The sequence below is a fragment of the Epinephelus moara genome, chromosome 5 (assembly GCF_006386435.1).
Source record: "Epinephelus moara isolate mb chromosome 5, YSFRI_EMoa_1.0, whole genome shotgun sequence".
NCBI lineage: Eukaryota > Metazoa > Chordata > Actinopteri > Perciformes > Serranidae > Epinephelus > Epinephelus moara.
Genome location: NC_065510.1, coordinates 36,910,349 through 36,924,497, shown reverse-complemented (window position 1 = coordinate 36,924,497; position 14,149 = coordinate 36,910,349). Strand labels below are relative to the sequence as shown.

Below are 14,149 nucleotides of genomic sequence, written 5' to 3'. Positions count from 1 at the left end.
ATTTGGAGTGGGAGTGTATTTTCCACTATTCAGCAGTTCAGCCAGCTTTACTTAGGCTCTGATGGGCTGTATGATAAGCACTATCATTAGCGTACTATCATTAGCGTGTTTGCATACTATGAATTAATGTCAGTGTACTTGAACAGCCGAGGCTCAGTAAAGGAATTACACTTCATACTGTCCTGAGTGATCACTCTGCATCTGATTTACTGTGAGTTATTTTTCCCCCTCTAGGTAAGCATCATCATCAGGTCTCTCTCTCTCTCTCTCTCTCTCTCTCTCTCTCTCTCTCTCTCACACACACACACACACACACACACACACACACGACTGCAAACACTAGTACCCAGTATTGGAAAAAGTACTAGTATTTAGGATTCAGATCCATTACTTAAGTAAAAGTACTAATACCTACCACACTATAAAGATACTCCACTGCAAATAAGCCTGCGTTTGCAAGATTTACCTAAAGTAGTGAAGGTAAAGTACTCATTCTGTCATAAAGATGTGTGTGTGCATGTGCTGTAATGTCATAAAATGTCATGGAACATTATGTTATAAAAAAGTCACAAAAAGTCATAGAGCAGCATGCCACAAAAATTTTACAGTGAAATACGTGATTAAAAAGTCATAGAAATGACATATTATTGTATGTTATAAAAAGTTACAAAAAAAAAAATATATATAAAAAAATACAGTTTAGTATGCCACAAAAAAGTCATAGCATAGTATGTCATAAAAAAGTATTTTAGTATATCAAAAACATCATGAAAATATCATAGTATAGTCTGCCACCATTAAAGTCATAAAAAAGTCATAGTATAGTATGTCATGAAAAAGTAATGGTATATTTTGCCAAAAAGTCATTAAATATATCATAGAATAGTATGCCAAAAAAATTGTCATAAAAAGTCAAAAACTCAAAAAAATAATAAGAATTTTATAGTATGCCATAATAAGTCACAAAAGATATGGTAAGTCATGCCAAGAAATCCTAAAATATCATAGCATAGTATGCCATAAGAAAGTCATAAGAAAGTCATAAGTACAGTATATCAAAAAATCAAAATCTTTATGTCATAGTTCACGTCATACAAAATAGTATACTTCATAAACATACATATATACATACTTACATACATATACATACATATACTATCATATATTAATATATACCTACAACATATTGTACCACAATAACCATAATTATTATTATAACATTATTACTTAAATTAATGTTATTGCAGCTATTATCACTACTGTCTGTCTTGCATCTCTCTCTGTCTCGCTTTATGTCTCATTGTGTTATACAGATTACTGTTACTGTAATTTATCATGTTGATCTGTTCTGTACGACATCTATTGCACGTCTGTCCGTCCTGGAAGAGGGATCCCTCCTCAGTTGCTCTTCCTGAGGTTTCTATCTTTTTTTTCCCCATTCAAGGTTTTTTTGGGGAGTTTTTCCTTATCCGCTGTGAGGGTCATAAGGACAGAGGGATGGCGTGTGCTGTAAAGCCCTCTGAGGCAAATTGTGATTTGTGATATTGGGCTTTATAAATAAAATTGATTGATTGATTGATGGATAAAAAGGTCCTAGTGTGTGCACTTTTCCTCTGCTGCCCTAAATCACATGCATTCATATGCTCCCTCAAATGGCACCCAGTAATCAAATCTTCGAGAACTTCTGATCCCAGATTTTTGTTTCTAAATGTCTTAAAATGGTTTATTTAGCTGTTTCTGAAAAGCTTCTAAATTTTCTCCTTGAGGGTTGGTGTAGATTGAAAATGTTCCCCCCAATTAAATAGATGATTACAGCCCAGCAGACAACACATACACAGTCCATACCATAATGTCATCCTTATACAACATGAGTTATGAAAGTAGTAGCCAAAAAAGATAAACAATAAACTTTAAAACAGAACAGTGTAAAAATGACTAAAATCTCCATTTAAAGCTGCTGTTTATCCCAAATACTGTCTTCATGAGTTATTTCAAAATCCTGTGTTTTTTAAATTTTCATTTTTCGAACAATGTTATTTAGTCTAAAGTACTGAGATACAAAACGACAGCAGTAGCAGTTATTTCACTTGAGTTTATTTGTAACAAATGAAACTTGTGTCGACAGAGAACAGAAATCCATACAGACCTGTTTTTCGGTTTTCACGCGCTCCGAGAACCAATGTAAGAAAATAAAAAGCACTTGTTGACTCGGAGCAGAAAACAAACCAAAAGAAAAAAAAAAAAAAAAGTTTACATTTACAGACCAATCGGAGGTAATTGATCCAAGTAACACACCATATTTTCGTTTTTATACAATTTATAAACTCCAGTTTAATCCATCTACATGATACATTGGGGGGTAAAATAGAACACTTTTTTTTTGTGAAACTTGTCTTCTGTGGTACAACAAATCCACAATGTGATGTATTGCACATACTGCTGTGCCATAAACTGTGATTTCAGGTGCATCCTTTTATTATATCACTCTGTATATCAGATAGATTCTTACTCACTCTTTTCCTTAATCATTTATCTATTTGTTCATTTCTTTATTTATGCATTTCAATTACTCTCTGTGTTTTGTGTTATTTACATATACACAACCGTGTGAGCATTACAGGGTCCGTCTTTACTGAGTTCAAGTAAAACTCCTTTGGGAGGGGGGAGGGGCTATCAGAGATAATAGGATACTAGTATTAGTGCATAGTACAAAGAGAGAAAGTGCAAGTCTTCCCATAACAGGTGCGACCAAAAGGGGCATCTCAAAAGTGGTACCATGCATACAAAAACAACAACAGGGTTACTGTTAGATGGTGGGAAACTGTCAGCGATCCCTTATATGGTCAAGCGTTAATGGAGATACAAAAAAAAAGAAATGATGACGTGGGTTCTGTGTCGTTGGAGACATAGCACCTGAACTTCTCTCAGCCTTTGTCGTGAAAGGAAACGAAATGATACAGACATTGGAACGAGGAGCACAGATGAGCAGTCGGACTGATTTCAGGTGGAGGGCTTCAGGTGGGTATCTGTGTGTTTTTTTTCTCCAAACTGACAGAGAAAGTCACTGCCGTTCAGCTTTATATAGATTTCCTACATAGCTGAGTAAGTATGACTTTCCCCAGCCAGCTCACAGTCGGTGCCAAAGTTGCCAGAGTGGCCAAAAATTTCATGGCAGGCAAACTGAAGTCTGAGTGAAAGAGTATATACACAAAGCTTGTGCAAGTGTCCCAGGAAAGAAAAGACGGAAAGCTGTCGACATACAAACTTTTTTTTTTTCTGTCCAAAATGATCAGACCATCCTGCTTATTTTGAAACCACATTTTTTTTTATCTGTAGTTGAGTCTCATGTAAGATACATATATACTTTTTGATTAAAAGAGATACGATGATGTTGTTGCTGGGTTGAAAGTGATGAGTACACAACAATCCAGCCTACGCAGAGCCTTCCATACAAAATTTCACAGCCAAAAAACAGAACGCACAAGATACTTTCACAACATAACAAAATCATATACACACACACACACACATTCGGTTCACACAAGCATACGTACATAAAATACACAAAAAAAACCCTTTAAAGTAACTTTATCAAAATAGGCGTGTAATATAAGGCACTAGAAATCTAAAATCAAAATACTTATTAGATGCTGTTTGAAGTATGAGTTCGATCATTCGTCGGTTGCCGTGACACACAGAGGGATGACATCGTCTACTGGAGTTGTGACATGATAAAAGGTCTACTTCCTAAGAGGTCAGAGGGTCGTCCCCTCCGTTTGGACACATTTAGAACGGTGGCGAGAACCATATCGAGCGTAACATCCTTGTGTCTGGAAAATGATGCACCATCATCATCATCAATATCATCGTAATGGCATATAACTGCAGTTAGTGACTTGACACAAAAATATATAATACATCTACTTATTGCACACTGAATCATACAGAGAGAAAAGTCATAGGTGAGCATTCCAGTGAGAAAATTCATCCTTCCCCGACCCCCTCCCCTTCGTCCCACCCCTGTGTTTTCTACATCCCTTTCTCGCTCCCTGCTTGAGAAATCTTTGTGAAGCTTATTTGGACACATAAATATTTTTTTATCCATACTTTGCTTTCTGTGCATACTCTCTGTAGTTCTATCTGGCGTTCTCTCAACCTGCACACAGAACAACTTGGCGGGATTATTCTCGGGGTTTCCTGGTAGCAGCAGGGTTAAGGCTGCACCTCCGTGGGCCCCTGGGAATTCAAAAATGGCCGTCGTCTCTGACACCGCGGGCCAGATAGAAGCAAGGTTGAGAGTCCCGTGTGCATGCGAAACGTGTATTTTTAAAAACAGAGTGGGTAGAGAATACAGGAGAGTGACACTCAATGGTGGTGTTTTTCATAGCATCGTGAACATTTTCCACACTAGATTTGATTGTACACTTTAAAACAGTACCGTATCTCTTTTTAAAAAAATCGCTACAGCTCATTGGATTACACAGAAGAGAAAGAAAATAATACAAGTTTGCTTTTGTATGGTCAGTGGGGACAAAGTCAAAAATCTGTAAAAAAAAAAGAAGAAAAGAAAAAAAGAAAAGAAAAAAAAAAGTGCCATAAAGAATACCCAGTTTTTAAAAAACAAGATAGTCACATATCTATATTTTTTTTTTCTAAAAAACTAAATGAATGTTTTACTTTGTGGTATGCATTTTAAACCTCTCTCAAGTTTCCCTTATCTTAAATCGTGAAGCATAAGGTTGAACTGGTGGTTTTTATTACTGTATGGTAGAAAGATCTTCTTTTTTTCATTCACAGGAAACGAGAGTCTGTTTCCAAAACAAAAACAGAAAAAAAAAACACTTCTTGGTGTCTTTTTTTGGGATGTGTGTTCTTTGTCTTTTTAATACTGTGTGCTCTGTGTTTTCAGTCTCCTGTTGGCAATTCCCTGGTGCTCAAAAGTCCCAGTTCTTTCAGTCCACGAGGCTTCCATAAAATGGATTTGTAGACTCCTTCTAGACAGTCCTCACGATAGAAAAAATCTAAATTTCCTGTGACAGCTAAATACTGTAGCCGGGTCCTGTATTTAGGTTGGTGATGCTACACTGGTGGTGGACGAGGTGAGAAGTTCCACACCCAAACAATGTAAAGCAATCTGGGTGCTCACAAAAGCACTGAAACGAATAAAAAATCAATATCTGATCAAGTATTCTGATTGGAACAGTGGTTGAAGTTGCTTCTTCAGACTGACCAATGGGTGTGTTTGGGCTGAGGGTGGAAGGAAACACCCTTGTCAAGCAGGTTGCTATGGCTCAGTTAGAGGTGCTGTTTCTGGGTACGGGTTAAGCCGATGGTCCCCCTTCACTCTGCATGTGGCGGCAAAAATCTTCAAGGACACATCGCAGCCTAGTGCATTAATTCAGGCCTCATGTGACCCAAGAGAAGTGTACTAGGTGGGATGTGGCATGAGAGACGGCCACTTGGGTTTATGTTGCATAGTGATCAAAGCTTCCCAGGTACTCCAGACTGGCCCGGTAGCAGAACTGGTACTGGTCCTGGAGGGAGGCAGAAGAATAACAAGTCAGTAAGAGACAAAAAAGACTGATGGGTGAACTCACAAAAGGATTGCGTGGCTTTTAACTGTATAAGAAAGACAAAAAGAAGCCACGCAATCCTCAAAGCGCCTGCAAAGGATGAAATGCAACCTGAACTACTCTGCCAAACAAAAAGTGTCTCAGTGCTCTTGTGCTATTAGCACTGGGGAATTTAAAAAATAAGGGTGGCGTAACAGCACGATGCGTGGCGCTCCCGCCATGTTTTGTTGTTTTTGAAAATTGATTCATTTATCCTGATTTCAGTGCTTGATGACACAGTTTAAAAACAAATTACAGGGGCGTCGGTGGCTTAGTGGTAGAGCAGACGCCCCATGTACAAGGCTGTTGCTGCAGCAGCCCAGGTTCGACTCCAGCCTCTGGCCCTTTGCTGCATGTCTCTCCCCCCTTCACACTTCACTATCCTATCAATTAAAGGCAAAAAATGCCCATAAAAATATCTTTAAAAACAAATTACATACTTGTTGGTTGTTAAATGCAGAACACAGATGGGCAATCAGGTGCAATAAGAGGCGCAGTATTTTTTAGCTGATATGCTTTGGTTGTGTCTGGTTGCTATGATACAGAATATCTGCGTAAGTAAAAATGTCGGCACAAGTTAGAGCTCCTGCTTGCTCTGGCTCTTGCTCTGGATAAAGGGAAGGCTGAAGAAAATCGCCAGCCTGTATGGAATCAGTATTTATTTTTTCTCTCCATTGTGGTTGTTGTTAAAGGGGAACTCTTTCGGGTTAAAAAAAAGTCAAGTCAAAACACTCACTCAGAGAGTGAAAGCCTGGCTCTGAAATCTCACGTCTCACGAGATTTGAGTTGTTGCAGGAAAGTAACCGCTGGAGTGATCTTACCAAACGCGAGGAGTTACTCTGTTTGGAGTAGTCATGGCTGAATTTTTACCCGATTTTGACCAACTGGATCTGGATGAGCCATTTGAATTTGATGACCGCCTGTATTTATTTGAACACGGAGTACACGGACGCAGAGCTCATTGAAACTGAGACGGGACGAGGAGAGAGAGGGAGCAGTGTTACTTTGGTAGCACATATACTAAAATTGCAACAGGCAGAGGAACATGTCCGAATCCAGCTAAAGGTAGACAAACACGTTCATTTCTCCTTTCCGTTATGTTGTGGGATAATTATACTAACAATCCGAGCCTATCTGTGTGAAAAAAATGCACTTTTAGTGGACGTATTTTGACGTTTGACGTTGTCTGAGTGCCCTATTATTTAATATACCGTGCGCTCACAGGCTGCAGGCAGGTCAGCCCTAGCTTCATACTGGAGAAATGTGAAATATTGAACAACCTATCACTCATTTAGACAAAAGTAGATCGTAAAATAGGGCCCAGGTTGAAAAAAACATTAGTTCCCCTTTAAGTGATGTAACGGTTGATCCATGTGGTATTTCTCCCACCCCTCCTGTACTGTGATTAGACTGTTGGGTAAAAAGTGACAATGATGAGCGGCTGCAGCGTTTTACACAAAGCTGGATGCTTTTGCAACGTACAGCAGAATAGACGTTCAGTGCCTTGTCACCATAGCTGGTGTGGCAGTTGCTTGTCATCCCCTGGGGTTGGCTAGTAAATAGCGCAGTATTGCAATATGGCGATTATCGGGATAGCCCTAATTTTGCACTGATTAAATTAGGTAATATGCCTCCATTGGCACAAAATTAGCCCCTTTCTATACAAATGAGCCTCACTGCAAAAACAGTCTAATTCACAAAGCACAGCGCTGATAGTCACATGCAATTACAGTGACATTATTTGCATAGAGAGTTGGTGGAAACTGAAGCACATTTATGAAGGGTGTCCTCTGTTTCAAAAAATGCCGTCTTCTATTACAGTCTGAAGATGTGTGTTTGAAAACACCAACAGCACTGACAGACTGGGATATTAAATCCCAAATATGGTTTCTCTTTGTCATGTTTAAATTTCTTGCCTGAAGTTTTGAGGAAGGCCTCTGCACCTTTTTGGTCAGGACTTTTTCTCTCTGTAATTGTTTTGCCTACTGTGTTCTTTGGTGAGATTTATAATTTGCCACAAGTATAACTGCCATCATAGGCAAAAAAGAGAAAGTTGCACTCAGCTGCAGAACTTTATGGCCGTGTTAAAACTGTAATATCATTAGCACATTATCTTTTGTGAATCGGACCTTCAGGCAGTTGTAAGTGATGTGCAATTCATGGTGCTATCAGCGGCTGCAATAGTATTAAAAGAAAGAGAGGGTGAACTCAAAGGTAAACAGAATGCTAACGGCGAGGAAGCTCACCTCTGTCTGAACGGTGGCAGGTCTCTGGGTGCGTAGCATCTTGACAGTCTGGAAGATGTCCACCACTCCCTCGTACCTCATCCTCTCCAGCACGATGCTGAGGGTGATGAACACACCGGTCCTCCCTACCCCAGCACTGTCAGTGGACAGGTGGAAACATATTTAGAGCTGGATATATTTAGAAGTGCAACACCTGTAGTCATGTATAATAAAGCGCCATGATCACAATCATATATAATAGTTCCTCCCACAGGCTCTGTTAGCAGTGACCTAATTCAGATTTTTTCCTCACACATGGCAAAGATCAGACACTGTACGTCATATTAATATATGAGCAGGGGGAAAATATGTATATATATTTGTAGAGCTGTAACAGAGATGCTAGCTACTACACAAGTTAGTAGCGCCTCATGACTAATGGCTTGAGATCACTGCTTTATCTGACTGTCCATATTCAAAACTTACATCAAACAGTTAACCCTCCAGTTTACATTAAAGTTGGTAACTTTTATAAAAATAGATTTTTGTCATATTTGCTGAAACTGTCACTACATCCACACAGAAGTACTCTACACAGTCTAAGTTACACTACTTTTGCATTACTTTGACCAAAATGACATCAGAAGAACTAACAGGCATTATAAATGGATGAGGGTCATGTTGTTTCACAGCAGCTAAATCCAAACGGAATGTCGTGTGAGTCAGTCACTATGACGAGCACAAATTAAAACTACGGAGCTGGAAAAACCATCTATAAGAAAGGGACTGTGTGCCGGAGTTGCTCTTCAGTTGTAGGGGATGTGAATGGAAACACATCCAACATATACTAACATCACCCAGGCCAGATGTGTCCATCACTGGGACAAAGAAAAAAAAAAATGAAACGGAGACCAGCACCTTATCCCCGCTGCTTTCAGGCAGCCTTGGGATGCAAAAACAGAATGGGATCTGTTGTACGTTGTTATATTAATGGAAACACACTGATATGATACTGCACAGTTTGACATGACCCAGCTGTGTCGATCACCAGCACCCTTCTATGATGTAGTCTGTAGTGACATGACGACACACAACAACCTTCGGGGGATGTTTTATTCTGGTGGCGCACTGGCTGAAGTGGAGCGGTGTGGATGAATGAAAAAAGAAAACAATAAACAGTGTATTTCGGGTGGTAACGTGTTATGTGACATTTTAAATGTAATAATATTACCTGAAATTCTAGTAACGAGTTTTATTACTTTGTTATTGCTGAGACATAATGTTACTGTAATGCGTTACTTTCACTTTTGTAACACAGTACGCCCAACACTGGGAAACAACCAAACCTGGTTTGAACCTGCATTGCCTTTCTCAGCATTCTCATTTTACAGCTAAACAGTACACTAAAATATGTTTGAGGTGAGAAACAGGCAATGCAGTAACAGAATCTTTATTCATATTTGATCAGCGCCGCCTAGTTTGACAGTTTGACCACACTTTACGAACAGTCACTGACATGACTGACAGCTGCGTTAAACACTCCTCTGCTCTGATTGGTTGTTCTCATTCACATGCTGCCATTAGAAGCACTAGAAGAAGGCTGATGAACATGATTTTATTCACAGAGTATCTGTCTCATCTACCACTGTGAGTACAGAGTAACAGTTTCAGCAAATATGACAAAAAGTTATTTTCATAAAAGTTACCGACTGTAGCTTTAAATGAACTGCATTTACATATTCAAAGCGCTTTTCCAATTTGCCCCTCATTCATCCGTTTTAAACACATTAACACACCAGCTGTGGCAAGCCTTTTTCTTTTAGGGTAGATGTGAGCAGGCTACAAAAAAAGTTGGATATATGCAAAAATTCTGAGTATAATTTCCTGCAGCCTAACACACTGTAGACTATTATGCGGTAAGATGACTAGCACTGAAATCATCTTTGATTTGGCAGGAACGTACCGTATCTCTGATCAGTGCATATGCCAATGATACATCTAAACCTTTGCTTTAAACTATTATCAACTGCACATAATCTCTTTGACTCTGACTATAATTTCTCTTGTCAATGTAAGGTTCATTGAACTAGTGCAGTGATGAAAGGTACAGATGGGTGACAAATGCAAGGGAAAAACCAGCATAAAGTGTCTCAGTGAGGTGTAGGGCCAGCACAAGTCTCTGAGCTGTGCTGGAATAATGAACACCACTCTTCAAAAAAATATTCCCTCATTTGGTGTTTTAATGATGGTGGTGGAGAGTTTTGCCCAACAGGTCAGTCAAAAAGTTGCCACTGCTGTTCAAGCCATTTGAGTTTGTTACTGTATTCTCATTCTTATTTCTCACATCAGGATGTTCCTCCGCTCATTTATTTAGGTTTTTCTTAAAGTTGTCACAATGAATACTACAACCACACTGTATAAAATGTAGAGGTTTCAGTGGGAGGGATAAGTCTTACCTGCAGTGCACAGTAATTGGCCCATCCTGGCCAAACTGTTCTTTAGTTTTGTGCACCTGGCCAATGAAATCAATGAATCCCTCCCCTGACTTTGGCACTCCTTGCTCTGGCCAATCAGTGAACTGGAACTGACGAACTGTCCGTGACTGGCCGTCCTGGAGGAAGAGGATGTGTTTTATTATTTTTAATCACAGAAATGATGTTAAAGCAGTCTGAAAAACACACACACGAACTGATGGCTCACCCTGGCATCAGTGACTTTGAATTCTCGGAGGATGTACTGGGGCATGTTGTACTCAGCCATGGGATCCACCACAAAGTACTGGTACCTGGCTGAGCGCTCTGCAGGCCAGTACTGGTGACACTTCTCCTGCAGGATGACAGCACAAAAGGCTTCTGTTCAGAGCTTCACATCATGTCTCAGGGACTCAGAGTGTAAGGAGGACAATTTCAGGCTACTCTGTCATGAAAATTTATTCCTGAGTGAATTTCATTATTCACCTGAGGATAGTCTTGTGCCAGATGAGATATGATGTTCATGAGATATAACTCACACCATTATCACTCTTTCTCACTCCATCAGTGTTGCTGCATTTTCATCACTTCATATGCTGTTTTTAATAGTCATCATTTTCTTTTTTTTCCCAGAAGCTCTTTTACAAAAATAGCAACATATCTTGTCCCCCCAACATGGAAAAGGATACTGTTTATGACAGTTCTCAGTAAACAGGGAGGGGACACATGATGTAAAAGGGCTGCTGATCACGCTGCAGGTCAGGCAGTCCTTCAGTATTAATTAGTATTCATTTTCTAAAATTAAAAGCTGAGAGTAATGAGCCCTAGTTATATCAAAATATATGATATTGTATGTTACAGTACATGTTTGGGTAAAATCGATCATGTAATCACGAACAAATCCCATCTGTTATTTGGCTCGATGTGCTTTGAAACCTTGTCCATTGCTTAAAAGCTGCAGCTCACCTAGAAGTGTTTAATTTGTGTACTTTCAAATAATTTTATTTTCTCTTTGTTTAGATTTTCCTTAAGAGCCTATACACCCCTTAATTACATCATTTCTCAGTAATATTTGTGTGCCTGTGTATGTGTGTGTGTATTTGTATCCGTACCCGTCCCATTTCTCTCAGTTTGGTTAGCATGACAACTATGGTGGAGTTGTGTTCCCACAGCATCCTCCAGTAGTCCTCTGTGGTTTCAGCCAGCGGGCCTTGAGTTGCTATGTAGGCCTTCTGCTGCCTACAGACACAAATACATTAATTAAATACTGTACATATAGTGTGCACCCTCACTACTAGTTTTTCATCAAATAAAGGTAAGCAGGGAGTTGAAAATCTCAATGTCAAGGGCTTTGAGTTCACATAAAGTAACTGAATGAAATAAACCTTAAAGTTCAATGCCAAAAACCAAACAGAAACTAAGGCTGAGCAATGTGGCCTATGAATAATATCGCAATATTTTAAGGCTATATCCGAGACACGATATATATCTCAATATTGTGAAAACTCCTCCAAACTACTGTAGACTACTAAAATACTAAACTACTAAATACAGTACTGTTACAATAAAGTTAAACAAAGTAAAGTTATATACACTGTTCTAATAAAGGCAAATTAAGTAGTTGTAATAAAGTTAAATGAAGTACTGTTATTATAAAGTTAAATGGAGTGCTGTCATAATAAAGTTAAATGAAGAACTTTTATCATTAAGTTAAAGTATTGTTATATAAAGTTAAATATATTACCATTAAAATAAGGTTAAAAAAATACTGTCATAATAAAGTTAAATAAAGTAGTTATAATAAAGTTACATAAAATAATGTTATTATAAAGTTAAAGTACTGTTATATAAAGTTAAATAAGTTACCATTAAAATAAGGTTGGAAAAAGTAGTGCTATAATAAAGTTAAATAAAGTATTATCATAATAAATATAAATCAAGTACTGTTATAATAATGTTAAATAAAGTACTGTTACTGTATGATAAAGTTAAAGTATTGTTATAATGAAGTTAAATAAAGTACTATTATGATAAAGTTGATTAAGTTACCATTAAAATAAGGTTGAAAAAAGTACTGTTATAATAAAGTTAAAGTATTGTTATATAAAGTTAAATAAAGTACTGTTATGATCAAGTTAAATAAAGTATTGTTATAATGAAATAAATAAAAGCTAAACCATAAGTGCTTTTATTTTGAAGTGCCTGGCTTGTGATTGGCAGTTAGCTGTTAGCTGTTTGCAGTTAGCGGAGAGTTAAATCATTACAGCAGCGCCATTAAACGTGAGGATTTATTTACTGTGAGCAGGAAACAAACTAACAGCTCTCCAGTTCATATATTAATAATATTTGCAAGTTGCACTGATGCTCCATGGTCTGGAGCCCTGCAGATGCAAAAACACATGCCTAGCCTCACACACTATCGCCCAGGAGAGGGTGGTCAGGATAGACGAGGAAGTGTGTGTGACATATTATGTTTGTGAGTCTTTAAACTCTTTTTGTTTCTATGAGAGGGAGAGAGCCATAGGAGAGAGCAAGAGAACTGAAATGCCAAAGCCAGTCTCATGCTGGTGGCTTAAAAAATTACATGACAATTTATGATTGATGTTCAGGATAGAATCATATTAAAGATCCCACATTGAAAAAGCAGCGGTACATTGAGTATAATAGATATATCACCCAGCCCTAACAGAAACACAAAAAATAACAGTTTTTTCTGACCTGTATCCATCAATGAAGCTGGCGTTGATGTAGTCAGACCCCTCCACTCCTCTGATTGGCTGCAGACACACGCGCGTGGTCTCATAGGGCATGATGTTCACCAGCCGGTTCTTGAACTTGTTGCATGGCAGGTTGGCACTCACGAACCGTGATGTGTGAGCCTTGGCACTGGCGAGACGCTGGAACAGAGAAGAAATCAATATTTCACAATATTACTCTGACTGACAGCTGAGGAAACTTTTACAGATCCTTAGTTACGGGCCTGAGAAGAAGTGTTGTTGGTGAGAGCAGACAAAACAAAGAAAATAAAGAAAAGAAGACAGGGAGTGATGGAAACAAGGAGGGATGGATGGATTAGAGAAAGGCAGAAAAGTTCAGACAAATTCAAGGACCCTCATTCAAATGTATTTAGCACAAGCCTTGGTTTTCCCCTGGCATAGTGGACAAGTGAAAATCAGCTTGACTCGGCAGGCCTGGGGATGTTTAGTCAGACATCTTCAATTGAATAAACAAAAGAGGGGCAATATAGAGACAAGGGAATGGGAGAGGGAATATAATAAAACGAACGAGAGGAGGAAGAAGAAAATCAAGAGTCGGGGGGCAGGAAACCACAAGGCCCCACACTGTCTCTATGCACATATGTGAACCACAGTTGATCCTTCACCAGTGAAGGAAAAAAAAAAACCCCGGAACACACACATTCATATGGATACGTGCAGACAGGCAGACGTGAGCACATACTGTACACTCTCTCTCACACTCGACCATTGGATGACACGGCTTAAAACGAAAGACAGAACAACAGAGAATAGGCGGAGGGGAACCGCAGACTCAGAGGGGGAAACAATGGGGTCTCATGAACTGAGCCTCGACCATCGGCGGCTACCGGAGCGCTGTGGGAGAAACAGCACTACCTTATTTTCTTACAGACAGACCAAGCTGGAAAATCCCACACCGGCCACAAGTTCACCAGTTCGTTTTCATACTCTGCTCCAAAGCTCCCAGTGCCAACGATGGACGTTCTTCATGGGATTTTGTTTGAATTTGACTCGGTTTTATCAACACAGTCCTGCGCACACAAAACTTTTTGTTGCTTTGATACATGCCCATTATTTTCCCCATC

The 14,149-nt window shown here is 39.0% G+C and overlaps 1 protein-coding gene across 2 annotated transcripts in view; it reads right to left on the bottom strand.

The window, feature by feature from the left end:
* Positions 1-2,076: 2,076 nt before the first annotated feature.
* The window catches only part of ptprdb (protein tyrosine phosphatase receptor type Db), a 217,944-nt gene continuing 205,871 nt past the window's right edge, over positions 2,077-14,149 (bottom strand). For both annotated transcript variants that reach the window (XM_050044542.1, XM_050044543.1), the window contains 6 exons: positions 13,027-13,205; positions 11,421-11,547; positions 10,538-10,663; positions 10,294-10,448; positions 7,859-7,994; positions 2,077-5,534 (listed from right to left, as the gene is read on the bottom strand). In XM_050044542.1, the coding sequence (XP_049900499.1) occupies positions 5,466-5,534; positions 7,859-7,994; positions 10,294-10,448; positions 10,538-10,663; positions 11,421-11,547; positions 13,027-13,205 (792 nt within the window). In that variant the 3' untranslated portion in view covers positions 2,077-5,465. The remainder of the gene's footprint in view (positions 5,535-7,858; positions 7,995-10,293; positions 10,449-10,537; positions 10,664-11,420; positions 11,548-13,026; positions 13,206-14,149) is intronic.